At 49.8% G+C, this 20,753-nt stretch overlaps 1 protein-coding gene across 1 annotated transcript; it reads right to left on the bottom strand.

Annotated features, from left to right (window-relative positions):
* Positions 1 to 1,888: 1,888 nt before the first annotated feature.
* LOC116892675 (isochorismatase domain-containing protein 2A) lies at positions 1,889 to 19,578 on the bottom strand. Its single transcript, XM_032894507.1, has 6 exons — positions 19,441 to 19,578; positions 5,117 to 5,257; positions 4,806 to 5,015; positions 4,564 to 4,634; positions 4,369 to 4,486; positions 1,889 to 2,243 (listed from the first exon to the last, which is right to left on the bottom strand). Exons 2-6 carry the CDS (start codon positions 5,252 to 5,254, stop codon positions 2,151 to 2,153), a joined length of 630 nt encoding a protein of 209 aa, XP_032750398.1. The 5' UTR covers positions 5,255 to 5,257; positions 19,441 to 19,578; the 3' UTR covers positions 1,889 to 2,150.
* Positions 19,579 to 20,753: the final 1,175 nt, after the last annotated feature.

Below are 20,753 nucleotides of genomic sequence, written 5' to 3'. Positions count from 1 at the left end.
GAGGGCTGAAAGTCATATACCAGTCTCCCTTTCCCTGTCCTGAGTCCCCACCATGATGTGGAGAGCTGTGTGCACTTACGTGTAGAGTCTGGGACTGAGCAGCCAGCAAGATTATGCCTGGAAAATCTGAGTAAGGAAGGTGTCCGCAAACAAGCAAATGAGAAAATGCCAGCTCAGGAGGGGCCTGGGCCCCCCAAAATACAAAGATATGGAGGTAAGGGTGTCACTCCTCTGTGAAATCCATAGTAGTCTTTGGTTTTCAAGGCCAGCAGATTCTGACCTGCAGACCCAGTCCTAAGGGGCTTGAGAGAAGATCCGTGCTGGCCTGTCTTTCCTATATCTGGTCCCTGGGTGGGCGGGTGGGTGGGTAGGGACCATCATGAGGAGGATCAAGTATTTATCCTTCAGTCAGCTGACCGGTCGTCTTAGAAAGATATCACCAAATAGACATGGATAGTTCTGCCGATCCAGCTTTCTCCAGAAAGAGATTATAAAGAATTAGTTCATGGGATTTGGAATCTGAGATGTCCCAGGAAATCCAGCGATTTCCTCCCTCCTTTCCCCCCCCATGTAATCCGAGGTCTCTCTAGTTTTAGTTCAGACAATCGGTCTTGGTCTTCAAATACCACACAGAAAATTCCAGAAATAGAGCATTCATTTTAATTTCCATACCGTTCTGAACAGTACGTAATAGTATGCATCCACTGCTCGGTTGGAAAAGAAATCCTGTGCCTTGTGTATCCATGCTTGCTCTATGTGCTACGCCGTCCCCTCCCCGCCCCGCCTCGGTAATCACTTAGGTACCGTCTCCGTTACCAGGAGTGCCCCAGTACCATCGTGTTTGTGGTCCAGGAAACCTTACTTTTCCTGCCGAGAGTGGTGATGGGTATAAAAAGGCAAACTCATTTGGAAGACTTTCTCTTGAAAAGAACAGTGCATCTGTCTCTTCGAGGGCATCTCCAACACCCTGGTGTCTCCACTGCAACTTAGGCTTCCCCTCCACAGCTTCATGGACTGCCCAGGCAAGGGCTCCATGAAGGAAACCTGTCCTTGACACACACTGCCTGGTCCTCCAGGCTCTTCTCTGGCACCGCAGTGCAAGCCTACAGGATGCTATAAAGCTGAGTGGGTGCTCTCCAGAGAAAGGCTGTTTAGAGAAATGTTTTTCCTGGTTTAGTCATGTGGGTTCTAAGTGGCCTCTGCAACCGTGGTAACACGGCGCCCAGCTCCCTCTCGGGGTAGCAGAGCTTGGATGTGAGGCCTGCAGGATGTACGAGTTGTTGTGTCAGAGGGGCCAGCAGGGTTGGGCACAAGTACTATTTGGGATGGGCTGTATGGCTGGCTTTGTGTGTCAACTTGACACAAGCTAGAGTCCTCAGAGAGAAAACAGTCTCAGTTGAGGAAATGCCTCCATGAGATCCAGCTGTAAGGCATTTTCTTAACTAGTGGTCAGTGTGGAAGGTCATAGCCCATTGTGGGTGGTGCCAGGCGGTCCTGGGTTCTACAAGAAAGCAGGCTGAGCAGGCCATGGGAAGCAAGGCAGTAAAAGCTCCCCTTCCTGACCTCTGCATCAGCTTCTGCCTTCAGGTTCCAGCTCTGCTTGAGTTCCTGTCCTGACTTTCCCCAATGACGGACACTGATCTGGTAGTGTCCCTTTCCTCCCCAGCCTGCTTTTGGGTCATGGTGCTTTGTCTTAGCAGCTGAAACCCTAAGACGTGGGGTCAGCCAGAAACTCTTCAAGATACACACACTGCCTACCATGCAGACGTGGCCTCCGTTAGCCCCGGCTTGGGGCTGGGAAGAGACATTCCCCTCCCCTCAACCTCCAAAGACCCATCTCCTTCTCCTACCTGCACGCTCTAGTAGCACCCCACAAACCCCAACAATGTTTCAGTCCACAGCCACATCAATGTTTATTCAGAGTATGAGTCCTAGTCTGTGACACTTCTTTGCCCTCTGCTCGTGAGGTAGACCTAAGCAGAGTTCCCCCTCCACCCCTCTTCAGTCAACCTCCTGTCCCCAACCCCTTCCAGCACCCAGGAGTCTCTTTTGCTTTTCCAGGACCAGCTCTTGCACCAGGAGGCATTACACCCCTCCCCTCCCACAGGGCAGCCGCTTCCACCAATGACAGAGTAACACTCTCATCTCAGTCAGGGCCTGGAGTTCAGCAAGAGGGGGTTCTGACCTTGGAACAGACCCAGCAGCCCGCTGTCTGGGGCTGGCTCCTTAATGATCTTCTGAATCTGTGGACAGAGGTCAAGAAGGTGAGAAGCCCCATCTCTCTGGTCCTCCTAGCAGCCTCTCTCCTCAAGCCAATCACTCTGCTAAAGAGTTCTCCTGCAGGCTGGAGAGACAGCTCAACCATTAAGAGCATTTCTGTTCTGGTAGAGGATCTGGGTTCAGTTCCCACCTCCCACAAAGCCACTTGCAACTCTAACTCCAGTTCCAAAAGATCCAGTGCCCTATTCTGGACTCCTTGGGCACTGCACACATGAGCTGTAAAACATATAAACAGGCAAAGCATCCACATACATAAAGTAAAATAAAAAACATTTTAAAAATTATTCTGGAGCTGGACATGGGTGCACACCTTTAACAGAGCACTCAGGAGGCAGAGAGAGCAGATCTCTGATTTTGACGCCAGCCTGATGTACAGTTAGAGTTTCAGACCATCCATGGTTATATAGTAAGCCCCTGTCCTAAAAGCGGGGGGAATCACCTGGGAATGGGCTGAGGATACGATTCAATGTATAAAACATGTGTACAAGAGTTAAGACTCAAGTTCTGATGCCCAGAACCCACATAAACGCTGGCTGGGCAGGGCCCACTGTAATTCCAGTCTAAATCCCACAACAAGCTGGCCAGTGAGACGCTACCCACATCCTCAAGCTCCAGGTTTGACAGAGAGACCTTGCCTGTAAGGTGGAAGAGTGATCAAGGAATGTTCTAGACACGAGCCTCATGCCTCCACATGCATGCACACACACATATTCCCACCACATGCATGCAAATGTTCACGTACACTCACTCTGCACGAAGGCACACAAAAATAGAAGGAAAGAAAAAATGGTGTTCCTTTTCATCTATTTCTCGATGCATCTGCCTTGTTGAGCTAATCGCCCACCATCTTGGTCTGCTCAGTTGCCTTGGACCATTAGTGGTAGACGGCTCCCTCTTGGGGTCTCTTCGTCTTCTTCACTAGTCTTATCTTTCCCTTCATTCTTTAGGCCCTCAGATCCTGCACAGGTCCAAACTGTGCCTATGAACTCGCAACCCATTTACACAACTCCCTCTTGAACAGGAGTAGTCAACCACATTAGCATCATTGGTTAATCTCCAGGAAACCAAAGTGTGTATGTCCACTGCCTCTACCCTGGTGAAGGGCCACAGCTGCTTCCTGACCGGTCACACTGCTCTGTTCTGTGATACTTAATGTCACACTGCTATTTCAGCCTGCCCTGCCCCTGGATGTTTTTCAGAAGCCTAAAGAAATGGTATTCATTCCTCAGTAAGGCATAATGGTGCATATCTGTAATCCCAGTTCTCAGGAGGCTGAGGCAGGAGGATTGCCATGAATTTGAGGCCAGCCTGAGCTACAGAGTAAGAATGTCTCAAAGAGTTGGGGCTGGGGAAGCAAAAAACCAAAACAAAACAGAAAAACAGAAAGGGCCATGGTCAGCAACCTGGCTCAGCGAACACAGGCACTTGTCTTCAAGCCTGACCGTGTCCTGTCCTGGGAACACATGTGGGTGAAGGAAAGAACTGACTCCCTCACACAGAGACACACAGACACAGACACAGACACAGACACACACACACACACACACACACACACACGAAGACACACATGCAAGCACGAATGCACACACACACATACATGATACAATGAAAATAAATTAAGAAACCATGCTGAGTGGTGGTGGTGCACTTGGAAGGCAGAAGCGGGTAGATATCTGAGTTGGAGACCAGTTTGATCTACAGAGTACAGAATGAGTTCCAGGACATCCAGGGCTACACAGAGAATCTCTGTCACAAAACAAAACAAAACAACAAAAACAACAAAAAAGCCAGCTGGGTGTAGTGGTGTGTGTGCCTGTAAAATCGCTTGGTTGGCAGAGATGTGAAGAGCAGAAGTTTGAACTCACCCCTGACTATGCTGTGTGTCCAAGGCTAGCCTGGGACACAGGAGCCCTATATCAAAAGGAGGATAATTCTTCTATTCACAAAAGCCCAAGGGGTTGGAGATTTAGCTCAGTGGGGGGGAACTTGCGTAGGGCCCTGGGTTTGGTCCTTAGCTCCGGGAAAAAAAAAAAAAAAAAAAAAAAAAAAGAAAGGTAGAAAGGTACAAAAGCCCAAAGGGCCCAATACCTCCTTGAACTGGGGGTGGGTAGCATCCCTCACAAGCTGCAGAATGAGTGATTCGCTGGTGGACAGGAAAGCTCCACTCTGTCTCATACGGCCCAGTGCCACCAGCCGGTCAATCTGGCTGCAGGAGAGAGAGAGGAAGGACCATGTGTGTCAGGAACACCACAGCATGCATACCCGCCCTTTTTTCCCTCTCACCTTCGAGAAGAGCAGGCGTCCACCACCACATGGACCTGCAGTCCCCGGTCAAGGAGGTCCAGAACCGTGTTCTAAGGGCAGAGAGGTCAGGTCCAGACCCAGAGCACAAGCAGGGCTCCCAGTGAGGAACTGGGAAGTCCCAGTCTGAGCTGGGTACTGCGAATGAGGGTTGAGGGAAGCTCAGCCAGGGCCCCAGGGCAGGAGGTGAGGATGGGGAATCCAGGGGTCAGACAGGGTCTCACCAAGATGCAGGCTTGGGTCTCGATGCCACAGAGCAGCACAGACTGCAGCTGGGAGCGCCTGTCCAGCTCCTTCTGTAAGCTGGGCACCATGCTGAAGCACGTCTTGCTCACTGGCTGAATGCCCTGAGCGCCCAGCTCAGGAACTGTGGGGCCCAGGCCTTGTGGGTACTGCTCTGTCAGCAAGACGGGGACATCTAGCAGCCGGGCCACCTACGTGGGAAAAGAGACAAAGGGCTGGATCTCAAGGTGAGGGCAAGGGACTGGATTGCTGGGGTCTGAGGGAGGAGGGCTTGAGTCTTGAGACTACGTACCTTAAGCATTCGAGCAGCCACTGACACAATCTGTGGGAAGTAGGCTATGCTGGGACGAAACTTCTCCTGCATGTCACATAGGAACAGGATGGAGGACTCTGGGAGGATCCGGCCCAGGCTAGCCCTGGCTGCTGCCATTGTCTGGGGGGTGGACAGAGGGACAGTAGGCAGGGACAGGGGAGGACTATAGGGATTCAGTGAAGAGCTCAGTAAATGTGTGGTTTTGACACAGCACGACCATGTCAAGACCCAAACCCTCAGAAACATGGGAAACGGACAAAGCCTTTGTCAAGTCTGAGCGCGAATATTGGCAATGTGTGCAGGAAATGTCCACCATAGCGCTCTCCCACCCCTGATGTTTATGGCCTGCAAACTGCCCTCCACAGAGGCTGCTCCTGCTGTAGGACCTGATCAGCCCTACGTCCAGGAGGTCCCACTCATGAAAACACGAGATGGGGATTGATAAGGAAGAGGTTTAATGACCCAGCACGCTGGGGTGACCCTGTACTCGAGACAGAGGTGACCCTGAAGAACACAGGCCCACACCCTTTATACTGTTTCAGGGTATAGGCTTTAGGTTACAGCCTGAGTTGGTTATTTCTCATTGGTAGGGCCTATTACCTTTTGAACTCATTGGTGGTCACCTATTGTCCTTTGAATTTACTGGAGGCCCTTGGTCGGGAAATATCTTTGTCATGCAGAGGGGGTGGTGAAGGACCCCTGCTAAGGGCAGCTAGCTCATTTCCTGGAACAAGGTGTTATCCTAAATTCCACCCTGTGTTTGCCAAAGGCAGCCTTTGTCCTTAAGTTTGAATCTTACACTGCTAAGATCAGCTAAGCCTGCCTCCTGGTTTATCTGTACGGGTTCAACTGTGTGGTGGTGTGAATGGGTTTGACTCCCGTAGATTCATGTGCTTGAATGCTCGGCCCATAGCGAGTGTCACAGTTAGGAGGTATGGCCTTGTTGGAGTAGGAGTGGCCTTGCTATGGGTGCAGGCTTTGAGGTCTATGCTCAAGCTAGTCTCCTCCTCGTTGCCTGCAGCTCAAGATGTAGAACTCTAGGCTCCATCTCCGGCCCCATGTCTGACTGCATTTTTCCCACCATGATGATAATGGACTGAATCTCTGAAACTATAAGCCAGCCCCAATTAAATGCTGTGGTCATGGTGTGTCTTCATAGCAGTAAAACACTAAGACAAACTGCATATAATAAGTACACTGAGGTTGAGTGGTGGGGGATAGGGGGTCTGGGAGAGGAGAGGGGAGGAGAGATGCCGTTTTCCTGAATGTGCTTCTCTGTACCTCACCTTGTCTTCACCCCCTCACTGTCCTTGGGATCCTTGTGGGATACAGCAGGGGTTGAGGGTTAATGGACTCATCCAGGGTTCGCACCCTTGGTTCTGTTGCGCAAGCACCCTGCATTCCTGCTCCCACCTCCAGGCCTTTTCATCTGCTCTCCTCGGCCTGGAATGTCCTCCCTCCCTCCCTCCTTCCTTCTCACTCCTTCCCTGTTCATAGGTAGGGCTACTTTCTTAAGGAAGCCTTTTCTGAGCATGTCTGCCTTGGCCCCAGTGACACCCTCTAGACGCCCCCACACCCTACCCCTTACCCCACCCCCATTTTCTCTCTCTTTTTTTTTTAAACAAAGATTTATTTATTTATTTTACGTGAGTACACTGTCGTTGTCTTCAGACACACCAGAAGAGGGCATCAGATCCCATTACAGATAGTTGTGGGCCACCATGTGGGTGCTGGGAATTGAACTCAGGACCTCTGGAAGAGCAGTCAGTGCTCTTAACCACTGAGCCATCTCTCCAGCCCCCACTTTCTCCTTCTTGTATAAGGATTATACGACATCAACAAGTAGTTGATTCACTTTCTATCTGTCACTAGTGGAGCTCATTCAGGCCTCCACCCCTGGGGAAACTGAGGCATGAGCAGTATGGTGATCTGTCTAAGGGCATACAGATCTGGGACATCATCCTTGAGGTAAAAAAGGGTCACGGGGTCTTGCTATTTAGCCCAGGGTGACCTTAAATTTAAACTGATGCCCTTCTGGATCAGCCTTCCAAGTGCTGGGCTAATAAGCATTTGCCACCAAGCCAGGCTTTAAGATCCTTAAAACCTGGCCTTTTCAGAAAGGCCAATAGTTCTTCTCCGGTCTCGGTTTACCCATGTGTGCTGGTTTGAATGTTTGGCCCAGGGAGTGGTGGATTAGGAGGTATAGCCTTGAGTAAATGTGGTCTTGTGAGAGGAAGTATGTCACTGTGGGGGTGGGCTTTAAGACCTTCCTCCTAGCTGTCTGGAACTCTTATCCTGGAGCAGTATCAAGATGTATCCAATCAAGATATAGAGCTCTCAACTCCTCCTGCACCATGCCTGCCTGGACGCTGCCATGTTTCCCACCTTGATGATAATGGACTGAACCTCTGAACCTGTGAGCCAGCCCAAACTAATGTGGTCCTTACAAGAGTTGCCTTGGTCATGGTGTCTCTTTACAGCAATGGAAACCGTAACTAAGACACCATGTATAAACACTGCTGCTGAATCTGCCTTCTGGGTCTTGGGAAGATTCTCACACATGGCGTATTATCCAGTTATAGAAACTAATGAAAACCTAGTAGGCGTTTACAACTCTGGTGAACCCCAAAAGTACTATATTTAGGAAAAAGCCCATAACAAAGGCCATGTGATATATGAGTCTACAGTGGAATGCCCAAAATGGCCCATGACTGTAATTTCAGCACTCAAGAGGCTGAGCCAGGAGGATCACTGAGTGTTCAAGGCCAGCCTGCAGCTAAACAGAGAGTTCCAAGTCAACCAGGGATATGGAATAAGACCTTGCCTTTAAAAGCCAATGAAGGAGCTGGAGATGGCTCAGCAGTTACGAGCACTGGCTGCTCTTGCAGAGGACCTGGGTTTGATTCCCAGCACCCTCCTGGCAACTCACGACCATCTATAACTTTAGTTCCAGGGCACTCAGTGACCTCTTTTGGCCTCTGCAAATGCCAGGCAACAATGTGGTGCACTGATATACATGAGAATAAAATACCCATACTCATAAAATAAAACAATAATTAATCTTTTTTAAAAGAAAGATGTTAAAAGTAGGAAATCAATAGAAAAATTAAAAATAAAATTTAAATTTAGATGCGCAGGGGGCATATTCATGTGTCTACCATCACTGTTAACCTCGGAGAAGCATTTTCATCATGGCCAGTAGAAACCCTGCATCCATTAACAGTCACCTCAAATCCCTCCTTCCCCAGCCCCTGGCTGTCTGTATCTGTGGCTTTGTTTGTTCTGGCCATTTAGCGTGTGTGTGTGTGTGTGTGTGTGTGTGTGTGTGTGTGTGTGTGTGTGTGTGTCCATGCTCCTGTGCATGCATGTGCTCGTGTACACATGTACATGCATGTTTGGCCACAGCAGAATGTCCAGTATCTTTTTCTTTTGCTCTCCACCTTACTGCCTTGGGCAAGGTCTCTCACTAACCAGAGTCACTCTGTCCTCCACGGCTGGGGTCACAACGTACACGCAACCATGTCCCGCTTTTACATCAACCCACGCTGACTTTCTACATGGTGTTCATGCACCTATGACGCGTACTTCGCAGAATGAGCCATCTCCCCTCACAGGCTAGTGAAGTCACCTGCCCAGTAACACTTTTCCAAGAGGAGGAAAACCTGTGTTCCAGAGGGGCCCGGACGTTTGTCCTCACTTCCCCTGATTGGATGGAGTCTATCCACCCACAGGGTCTGAGGCTTCACAGCCAATGGCACACGTCAGCCAGTGTTCCTAGGAGGCTGTGCTGTCGCTGGAACCTCAAATTGCTGCATGAGTCGGGGTTCCCGCTGGGCTTTCTCTGCAGCTCCTTCTCACCGCTTCTGTGTGGATTTGTTTGTGCTCATTCATCTTTTATTCATTCAGTGGGGTATGGGGACACAAGGATCTAATAGAGGGGACACTGAGGGAGGTGGACACCCAACAGAGGGGACACAGAGGGAGGTGGACACCCAACAGAGGGGACACTGAGGGAGGTGGACACCCAACAGAGGGACACTGAGGGAGGTGGACACCCAACAGAGGGGACGCTGAGGGAGGTGGACACCCAACAGGGGGGACACTGAGGGAGGTGGACACCCAACAGGGGGGACACTGAGGGAGGTGGACACCCAACAGAGGGGACACTGAGGGAGGGGGACACCCAACAGAGAGGGGACACTGAGGGAGGTTGACACCCAACAGAGGGGACACAGAGGGAGGTGGACACCACCCAACAGAGGGGACACAGAGGGAGGTGGACACCCAACAGAGGGACACTGAGGGAGGTGGACACCCAACAGAGGGGACACCCAACAGAGGGGCACTGGGGAGGTGGACACCCAACAGACACTGAGGGGGAGGTGGACACCCAACAGAGGGGACACTGAGGAGGGGACACCCAACAGAGGGACACTGAGGGAGGTGGACACCCAACAGAGGGACACTGAGGGGACACCCAACAGAGGGGACACTGAGGAGGTGGACACCCAACAGAGGGGACACAGAGGGAGGTGGACACCCAACAGAGGGGACACAGAGGGAGGTGGACACCCAACAGAGGGGGACACTGAGGAGGGAGAGGGGACACTGGGGGAGGTGGACACCCAACAGAGGGGACACTGAGGGGAGGTGGACACCCAACACTGAGGGGGGACACACTGAGGGAGGTGGACACCCAACAGAGGGGGACACAGAGGGAGGTGGACACCCAACAGAGGGGGACACTGAGGGGAGGTGGACACCCAACAGAGGGGGACACTGAGGGAGACACCCAACAGAGGGGACACTGAGGGAGGTGGACACCCAACAGAGGGGACACTGAGGGAGGTGGACACCCAACAGAGGGACACAGAGGGGGTGGACACCCAACAGAGGGACACTGAGGGAGGGACACCCAACAGAGGGGGACACTGGGGAGGTGGACACCCAACAGAGGGGGGGAGGTGGACACCCAACAGAGGGGACACAGGGGAGGTGGACACCCAACAGAGGGGGCACTGAGGGAGGTGGACACCCAACAGAGGGGACACTGAGAGGGGACACTGAGGGAGGTGGACACCCAACAGAGGGACACTGAGGGAGGGGGGCCCCCAACAGAGGGGACCATGGGGGAGGGGGACACCCAACAGAGGGGACACTGAGGGAGGTGGACCCAACAGAGGGGACACTGAGGGAGGTGGACACCCAACAGGGGACACTGAGGGAGGTGGACACCCAACAGAGGGACACTGAGGGAGGTGGACACCCAACAGAGGGGGGACACTGAGGGGACACCCCAACAGAGGGACACTGAGGGAGGGGACACAACAGAGGGACACTGAGGGAGGTGGACACCCAACAGAGGGACACTGAGGGAGGTGGACACCCAACAGAGGGGACACTGAGGGAGGTGGACACCCAACAGAGGGGACACTGAGGGAGGTGGACACCCAACAGAGGGGACACTGAGGGAGGTGGACACCCAACAGAGGGGACACTGAGGGAGGTGGACACCCAACAGAGGGGACACTGAGGGAGGTGGACACCCAACAGAGGGGACACTGAGGGAGGTGGACACCCAACAGAGGGGACACTGAGGGAGGTGGACACCCAACAGAGGGGACACAGAGGGAGGTGGACACCCAACAGAGGGGACACTGAGGGAGGTGGACACCCAACAGAGGGGACACTGAGGGAGGTGGACACCCAACAGAGGGGACACTGAGGGAGGTGGACACCCAACAGAGGGGGACACTGAGGGAGGTGGACACCCAACAGAGGGGACACGGAGGGAGGTGGACACCCAACAGAGGGGAGGGGGACACCCAACAGAGGGGACACTGAGGGAGGACACCCAACAGAGGGGGCACTGAGGGAGGTGGACACCCAACAGAGGGGGCACTGGGGGGGTGGACACCCAACAGAGGGGACACTGAGGGAGGTGGACACCCAACAGAGGGGACACTGAGGGAGGTGGACACCCAACAGAGGGGACACTGAGGGAGGTGGACACCCAACAGAGGGGACACTGAGGGACGTGGACACCCAACAGAGGGGACACTGAGGGAGGTGGACACCCAACAGAGGGGACACTGAGGGAGGTGGACACCCAACAGAGGGGACACTGAGGGAGGTGGACACCCAACAGAGGGACACTGAGGGAGGTGGACACCCAACAGAGGGACACTGAGGGAGGTGGACACCCAACAGAGGGGACACTGAGGGAGGTGGACACCCAACAGAGGGACACTGAACAGAGGGACACTGAGGGAGGTGGACACCCAACAGAGGGGACACTGAGGGAGGTGGACACCCAACAGAGGGACACTGAGGGAGGTGGACACCCAACAGAGGGACACAGAGGGAGGTGGACACCCAACAGAGGGACACTGAGGGAGGTAGTGGTAAGCAACAGACTTTTTTTCAAAGCTATGTAGTAAGGACACCAATATTTATTTTACAAAAACTCAGGCCAGGCAGAGAAGCACAGGCCCTTGATCCCAGCACTCAGGAAGCAGAGACAGGCAGATCTCAGTGAGTTTGAGATCAGCCTGGTCTACACAGTGAGTTCTAGGGGAATCAGCCAGGGCTCCATAGAAAGATTGTCTTAGTTAGGGTGTTATCTCTGTGAAGAGACACCATGACCAAGACAACTCTTACAAAGGACAACATTTAACTGGGGCTGGCTTACAGATTCAGAGGTTCAGTCCATTATCATCATGTCAGGAAGCATGGCGGCATCCAGGCAGGTATGGTTCGGGAGGAGGAGCTGAGAGTTCTACATATTTTTCCAAAGGCAACCAGAAGAAGACTGTCTTCCAGGGAGCTAGAAGGAGGGTCTCAAAGCCCACCCCCACAGTGACACACTCCCTTCAGCAAGGCCACACCTCCAACAGTACCACTCCTCATGGGCCAAGCACATTTAAACCACCACAGAGACCTTGTCTCAACAAACAAACAAACAAACAAACAAACAACAACAACAACAACAACAACAAACAACAGTAGGGGCTGGGGATATAGCTCAGTTAATGGAGTGCTGGCCTACATACACAAAACCCTGGATAAACTGGACATGGTCGTGCATGCCTTTATCCTGACTTTATCAGACTGGCTCTCACCTGACCCCTCACCCCACCCGACCCATCAATGTGTATCATTTTCTCCCCGGTCCTGGTGCTGCACAAAGTATGCACAGACACACAATGGCTGCTACTGGCTTCTGGCATGAGTGCTGGGAATTCAAACTCCGGTCTTCACGCTTGGGTGCAGGCACAGCATTACCTCCTGAGCGATCTCCCAGCCTGAGGTAATGTGTTCTATCTATAAAGGTGTCAGCTTTAGTAAGCTGGACAGCAATAGAGGACAGCAATTGAAAGGTGTGCACTGGCACTGCCTGGCTTTGTGGAATTGTTTGGGCGGACAGGGTTTCTCTGCGCAGCCCTGGCTGTCCTGGAACTCACTCTATAGACCAGGCTGGCCTTGACCTCACAGATTTCCCCTGCTTCTGCCTTCTGAGTGCTGGAACTAAAGGTGTGCACCACCTGGTACTATTTATTCATTTTAAAGACAAAGTCTCACTAAGTTCAACTGGCTGGCCTCCAACGCTTGGCTCAGTCTCCTGGCAAACTCAAGGCTCCTGAGTCCTGAGATTACAACCATGCACTACAATGCCCTGCACCCTTACTCTAATTTTATAGCAGTGTTTATTTCTTTTCTTTCCTTTTCTTTTTCAAGTTCAGGCCAGCACTGCTCTACTAGAGGCCGTGCTACCTCCTGGAACACCAGAGGCAACGCTGACACTCAAAACCTCAGAGGTTACTCGGGCCACCAAAACACCAGCGGAGACACTCTACTGGACCTGACTCACAGGCCACCGGAACCACAAACCACTCTGGCTTGAAGATCAGAAAGGAAACAGCAACCGAGGAGGAAAATGTCCATCGAGTAAAGATAAACTCAGAACCTGGCAGCTAAACCTATAATTACCCCAATCCCAGATGCCTAGAGGCCAGCGTGAGAACACAGTCTACAAGAGCCAGGGCAACAGGGCACTGCCAGAGTCCAGATATCCTCCTACAGCAAGCCCTGGGCATCCTAACACAGCCAGAGCACAAGAAGAGGAACTTAAATACAATCTGATGAAGATGACAGAGGCCCTTAAAGAGAAAATGGAATCAATCCCTTAAAGAAGTCCAGGAAAACCCAAACAAACAGGGGAAGGAAATAAAACTTTTTTCAAGACCTGAAAATGGAAAGAGAAGCAATAAAGAAACACAAACTGTGGGAATCCCGGAGACAGAAATCCTAGGTAAGTGAACAGGAGAATACAGGAGATGGAAGAGAGAGTCTCAGACATACAGGATACGATAGAATAAACTGATACATTGGTCAAAGAAAATGTTAAATAAAAAAAAAAATTCCTGACACAAAACATCCAGGAAATCTGAGACATTATGGAAAGACCAAACCTAAGAATAATAAGAACAGAAATAGTTTCCACAAAACCATAGAAAAAGATGCCCATAAAAACACAAGAAGGGGGTTGGGGATTTAGCTCAGTGGTAGAGCGCTTGCCTAGCAAGCACAAGGCCCTGGGTTCGGTCCCCAGCTCTGAAAAAAAAGAACCAAAAAAAAAAAGCACAAGAAGCTTACAGAAGACTAAATAGATTGGACCAGAAAAGAAAGTCCCCCATCCCATAATTATCAAAACACTATACATACAGACCTAAAAACGAACATTAAAAGCTGCAAGGGATAAAGGTCAAGTACCATATAAAAGTAGACTCTAAAGGCCAGAAGGGCCTTGAAGACTCTAAGAGACCACAGATGCCAGCCCAGACTACCACATGCGGCAAAACTTTCCATCACCATGGTGGAGAAAACAAGATATTCCACAGCAAAGTCAAATATTAACAATATCGACCCACAAATCCAGCCCTACAGAAGATACTAGAAAGAAAACTCCAGCCCAAGAAGGTTAATGGTACCCAAGAAACACAGGAAATAATTTCTCAGCAGCAAAACCAAAGAAGGGAAACACACACACACCACCACCACCACCACCACCACCAATAATAATAAAATAATAAAAATTAACGATCACTAGTCATTAATATCTCTCAACATAAATGGACTCAATTCCTCAGTAAAAAGACACAATCTAACAGAACAGATGAAAACACAGAGTCTGTTCTTCTGCGGAATACAAGAAACACATCTCAGTAACAAAAGTAGTCATTATTTCAGAGTCAAAGCTTGGAAAAAGATTTTCCAAGTAAATGGAGACAAGAAGCAGGCTGGTGTAACGATTCTAATATTTAACAAAATAGATTACAAACCAAAAATAATCAAAAGAAATGGGGAAGGACATTTCATCCTCATCAAAGGAAAAATCCACCAAGATGATTTCTCAATTCTGGACATCTATGCCCCAAGCACAAAGGGCACCTACATAGTAAAAGAAACATTACTGAAGCTTAAATCACACATTAACAGTGGGAGACTTTTAATTCATGATAAAAGTCTCGGAGAGATTAGGGATACAAAGCACATTCATAAACACAATAATGATAGTTTACAGCAGGTCTACAGCCAACATCAAATTAGGTTGAGAAAAACACGAAGCTATTCCACTGAAATCAAGAATAAGACAAGGCTGTCCACTCTTGACATACCTACTCAATATAGTACTTAAACTTCTAGCCAGAGCAATAGACAACTAAAGGAAATCAAGGAGATACAAATTAGAAAAGAAGAAGTCAAGGTATCACTATTTGCAGATGATATGATAGTATACATAAGTGACCCCGAAAATTCTATCAGGGAATTCCTAAACTTGATAAACAACTTCAGCAAAGTGTCTGGATACAAGCTAAAATTAAAAAAAAAATCAGTAGCCCTCCTCTATACACATGATAAACGGGCCGAGAAAGAAATTAGGGAAACAACACCCTTCACAATAGTCAGAAACAATATAAAATATGTCGGTGTAGCTCTAACCAAGTGAAGGATCTATGAGATAGGAACTTCAAGTCTCTGAAGAAAGACATTGAAGATCTCAGAAGATGGAAAGTCCTCCCATGCTCATGGATTGGCAGGATTAATAGAGTAAAAACGGCCATTTTACCAAAAACAATCTACAGATTCAATGCAATCCTCACCAAAATTCCAACTCAATTCTTTACAGACCTTGAAAGAGTAATTCTCAACTTCATATGGAAAAAAATCAAAAAACCCAGAATAGCCAAAACAATCCTGAACAATAAAAGAACTTCTGGAGGAATCACCATCCCTGACCTCAAGCTGTACTACAGAACAATAATAATAAAAACCACACAGTACTGTCATAAAAACAGACTTCATCAGTGGAATGGAACTGAAGACCCATCTTGACTTCTGAAGAAGAAGCCAAAACCATACGGTGGAGAAAGAAAGCATCTTCAATAAATGGTGCTGGTCTAACTGGGTGTCTGCATGTGGAAGAATGCAAATAGAGCCATATCTATCACCCTGCACAAAACTCAAGTCTTAGTGGATCAAAGTCCTCAACATAAAACCGGGTGCACTAAATCTCATAGAAGAGAAAGTGGGGAATAGCCTTGAACACACAGGAGTGAACAGAACACCAATGGCTCAGGCACTAAGATCAACAACGGACCAATGGGGCCTCAAGAAAAGTTTCTGTAAAGCAAAGGACACTGTCAGTAGGACAAACAGGCCCCGCAGACTGGGAAAAGATCTTTACCAACTCCACATGTGATAGAGGGCTAATATCAAAATACATAAAGAGCTCAATAAATCAGGCACCGACAAATCAAAAGTGGGTTACAGATCTAAACAGAGAATTCTCAAGAGAGGAATCTCAAACGGCTGAGAAGCCCTTAAATGTTCAATGTCCTTAGTCATCAGGGAAATACAAATCAAAACGACCCTGAGGTTGCATGTTAGACCCTTCAGAATAGTTCTGAGCAAAACCCCAGCAGATAGCACATGCTGGTGGGAGTGCGAAGTTGTACAACACTTTAGAAATCAATATGGTGGCTTCTCGGGAAATCTGTAATCAATCTGTGACGGTTTGTATATGCTTGGCCCAGGGAGTGACACTATTAGGAGGTGTGGCCCAGTTGGAGTGGGTGTGTCACTGTAGAGATGGGCTTTAATAATACCCTAGTCCTAGCTGCCTTCAGATGAAGATGTAGAACTCTCAGCTCTGCCTGGACACTGCCGTGCTCCCGCCTTGATGATAATGGACTGAGCCTCTGAACCCATAAGCCAGCTCCAATTAAATGTTGTCCTTTATAAGAGTTGCTTTGCACAGGCAGGCCGAGAGGCAGGGGCCTCTTCTGGCACTGCAGAGTTGTTTGTACCTGGACCTGTATATTTGTAAAGCTATTTATCAACCCTCAGAGCTCTAGTCCCCGACCCCGGGTTCATAGCATTTAGTCTCAGGGTATTGCAGAAATTTTAAGTTGTAACTTATTAACAGCTGAAGAGGTTTGTGCTGAATTTAGGGAGTTGCTGAGAGTGTGCGTCTGGCCTCCCACCAAGGCTGGACGTGGCCCCGTGGAGCTTGAGCGGCTCTCCTAGTTAATGGTGGCTCCAGTAAGCATTTGGGTTTTTTGTTTTTGTTTTTGTTTTTGTTTTGTTTCCTTTGGCCCTCTTCTGTGGGGGATGAGATTATATAGGGACTTTCTTTAGAAGATTTTTAAAGATTTCAAGGTGAACTGGTATTTTTCATACAGATTATTCTAATTGTTATGTGTTCCAGGCAGGGGCCTGTGCCCAGGGAGGGGCTAGCCCTGCAAAGAAGGTTCAGATGTTAATGGATGTCTGTTACAAGTTTATCCATCTATAATTTATTGAGTTTTTACAAGTTGTCTTGCTGTAGGCTTAACACTTCCTATGAAGTGATCCTAGACTTTTTATAGCCTAGACTACTACCTTTCTTTTTTCTTTTCTTTTTTTTTCCGGAGCTGAGGACCGAACCCAGGGCCTTGCCCTTGGTAGGCAAGCGCTCTACCACTGAGCTAAATCCCCAACCCCTGACTGCTACCTTTCAAAGCTTGGGAGAGAGTGCTGAATGCAATTTTGTTACGGTTTGTACTGTTACTGGGCCTTAGGCTTGGGTGGCTGTCCCTTGCCTGTCAGCCAGCAGGGTCAGGACAGTGGCTCAGGGTGACTTTCTTGGGGCCTAGCATATGGTTTTTCAGCCCACACTGGCAAATGTGGTTTTGTTAACACAGCCAACTTACTTTCCAAAAAATAAAGATAACCGGTTCTGAAAAAAAAAAAAAGAGTTGCCTTGGTCATGGTGTCTGTTCACAGCAGTAAAGCCCAAACTAAGACACAATCTACCTCAAACCCAGCTACACCGTTCCTGGGCATATACCCAACAGATGATACATCCTGGTCATGGATGGATCTAGAACACATGAGCGAAACTAGAAAGAAAAATCATCCTTAGCGAGATAACCCAGACCCAGAAAGACAAATATAGTAGCATGTACTCCCTTAGACATCACTAAAACATAACCACACTACATACAGACCCAGAGAAGCTAAGTAACAAGGAGGGCTCAAGGGAAGGCAAAATACACTATATACCAAGGGGAGACTGGGGTGGGCGGGGGCAGGAACCAGGAGCAGGTGGGGGGAGCAGGAGGGAGAGAGTTATTGGGAGAGACAACTAGAATTGGGGTGGGGGGCATCTCAGTAACAAGCTAGACTAGTGTAATGCAAACTCCCAGCAATCTAGGAGGTTGACCCTAGCTAACACTCACTCCTAGCAAGGGGGATATGGAGCCTGAACCAACTATCTCCTGTAATCAGGCAAGACTTCCAGTGGAGGGACTAGGACACCAACCCTGCCACAAAACCTTTGACCTACAATCTGTCCTGCCCACAAGATATGTTGGGGTAAAAGTGGACCAGAAATGGTGGGAGTGGCCAACCAATGACTAGCTCAGCTTGAGACCCAAGCCACCAGAGGGAACCCACCCTACTACTTAGAGGGCCACAAATGGGAGGCTGGATAGCCCAGAGACCTAGGATAGAAACAATCCTCCTGGCAATAAATAAATATTTTAAAAGTTAAAAAGCCAATGAAATGATTCCTAATGATATTCTGCTATGCTCATAGATTGGTGCTTGGCCCAACTGCCATCAGAGGGGCTTCAACCAGCAACTGGTGGGGACAGATGCAGAGACCCACAGACTAACATTAGGCAGAATTCAGGGAGTCCTGCAGAAGACAGGAGGAAGCATTGCAGGAGCCAGAGGGGTCAAGGACACCAGGAGACAACCCACAGGATCAGCTACCCTGGGTCCCCAGGGGCTCACAGAGACTGGACCAGGATCCAGGGAGGCTGCTCTGCATATGTGTCACACGTGTATAGCTTGGTCTTCTTGGGGGACTCCTAACAGTGGGAGCAGGGTCTGTCTCTGACTCTTTTCTGCTTTTAGGCCCCTTTCCTCACACTGAGTTGCTGTGTCCAGCCTTAATACTAGGGGAGGTGCATAGTCTTACTGCAATTTGATATGCTGTATTTGGTTGGTGTGTGAGGGCAGGTGTGCCCTTTTTGAAAAGAAAGAGGAGTAGATGGGATGGGGGGTGGGGGTATTGGGAGGAAAGGAGGGGAAACTGTTGCCGAGATGTAATATCTGACAGAATAAAAAAGAAAAAAAAGTTCAGGACAGCTGTGTATGATCTGAAGACGAAGTGGAACCTGGGTGTGAGATAAGACAGAAAATGACCAATCTTAGAGGAAGAAAGAAAAAAGAGAGAGAGAGAGAGAGAGAGAGAGAGAGAGAGAGAGAGAGAGAGAGAAAGGAAGAAAGAAAGAAAGAAGGAAGGAAGGAAGGAAGGAAGGGGGGAGGTGGGGCGGGGCGTGTAAGAAGTGAAAGGGGATATCTGGACTGGAGAGAGATTTAGGGACCTCATGGAGATTCTGAAAGGAGCCCTCTGTAATGGAAATCTGTCCTAAACTGAAGTAAATGACTTCCTGTGTACGGATTGGGGATTGCTTAATTGGGCAAGTGGTTACTGCCACCACTACAGGAACCCAGATTTCCAAGCTGTGTGACCCGGAGTGAGTTTCAGTCCCTCTCTGGGACGCTTTTCTTCCTGGAAGAAATGAGCGTGGGAGTCACCCATTCCCGGGCCTGACACAAAACTTAACTCTGGAGAAGCTTGACGTCCCTCCCTGATGGGCCATCCTGAGACGAATTGGAACCCCGCTCCAGCTGGACACCCCGCAAGGCTTCAGTTTACCCCGTCTGCAAGGACGGGCCGTTGGACTTACCCAGCAATACCAGGTTCGAGTCTAATCAGCCCCTCCACTAGGTCCCTTCAGGGCACTTTGCCCACTGGACTGTCACTGGTTCCAGGCTGGGTCACCGTTTTGCCCGCTTTGGTCACGAGGTCTGCGCCCCTTACGTGCCTGCCCCTCCCTCCCGACAGACCAATCCGCCCGTGCCTGGGCGGCGCCCTTTAAAGGCGCCAGGCGGCTAAGGCGGGTCAGTCACGAGAATCTGATTGGTCCGCAGAAGCCCAAGGGCGTGGAGAGAGAGCGGATAGGATCAATGGAGAGCTGGTAAGGCGGTGAGTGGCGTTCTCTGCAGAGAGCTCAGGTTCTATCTGGGAATGTGGGTAGAAGTAGCCAGGTTGCACCTTGGCTTATCGCTGCGCAGCACGCCCTACCCCGGCTAGTCGAAGGTTTGGGGTTACAACCTGGCTCTCCTATTTGACTAAAGGTGGTAGCACCCGCATTTAAAGCCAGTTCATGGCCATCGTAGGCTACACAGTGAGAGCCCCTCCCCCAACAACAACAATAAACAAAAGAAACAACTGCGAGTTCTGGACCTGATTTCTGTAGAGTACGATCTCTAGAACCCTTATTTTGGAGAAGAGAACTGAGTCCTGCAACTTGTCTTCTGACCTCTGCAGACTTCATGTGGCACGGACACGTGGCAAAAACAGACCCTCACACACGCCACAGAATAAATAGATGAAAAAATTAAGTAACTACCACTCAGGGAAACCTCTTCCTTGTCCCCTCTTCACGCCACTGCAACCTCAGGGATTCCGTGGATGGCCTCCACACAGAGACTAGGCTTCTTAGGCTTCCTGTTTCCAGGAATCATTTGGACCTCGATTTCACCCCTCCGACTGACGCTCTGGAGTAAGGTATGAGCCTGGGGTGGAGTGATTGACCCATCGCCATACCGAGAGCTGGTGCAGTCAGTCCCCCCAGGTCTCTCAACTGGCCCCTGGGATCTGATAAGCAGAAAGTCTTCTGTTCACATTCCATGGGGCTGCAGCCCAGGGACACCTGGTCCCCAACTGGAGGCCCAACTACTAGGGTTTCCTACACAACCAGATTTGCAGGGTAGATGGCAGAAGACCCCAAGGCTAGGTTCCAGCGCTACCAGCATGTATTTATTGGATACCACTGTATACCAGACCTCAGAACCCAACAGTTGAGCAAAGCCAATGAAAATTCCAGAGGTGGTCTCAAGGGCAGAGATTCTCAAGCTGTGAGTGGAAACCCATTTCAGGGTGGGGGGGAGTCAATGACCCTTTCACTGGTGTCCTGTGTCAGATATCCTGCATATT

This window comes from Rattus rattus, chromosome 2 (genome assembly GCF_011064425.1).
Source record: "Rattus rattus isolate New Zealand chromosome 2, Rrattus_CSIRO_v1, whole genome shotgun sequence".
NCBI lineage: Eukaryota > Metazoa > Chordata > Mammalia > Rodentia > Muridae > Rattus > Rattus rattus.
Note: the sequence above shows the minus strand (reverse complement) of the source record. Positions and strands in the feature narration are given on the sequence as shown.

Excerpts from the sequence above, each read along its gene's own strand:
- LOC116892675 (XM_032894507.1), bottom strand. The coding sequence starts at position 5,254 with ATGGCAGCAGCCAGGGCTAGCCTGGGCCGGATCCTCCCAGAGTCCTCC. Across the intron at positions 4,635-4,805 it reads AGACCCAAGCCTGCATCTTG|AACACGGTTCTGGACCTCCT; the intron begins GTGAGACCCTGT and ends CTCTGCCCTTAG. Across the intron at positions 2,244-4,368 it reads CCCACCCCCAGTTCAAGGAG|ATTCAGAAGATCATTAAGGA; the intron begins GTATTGGGCCCT and ends CTCTGTCCACAG.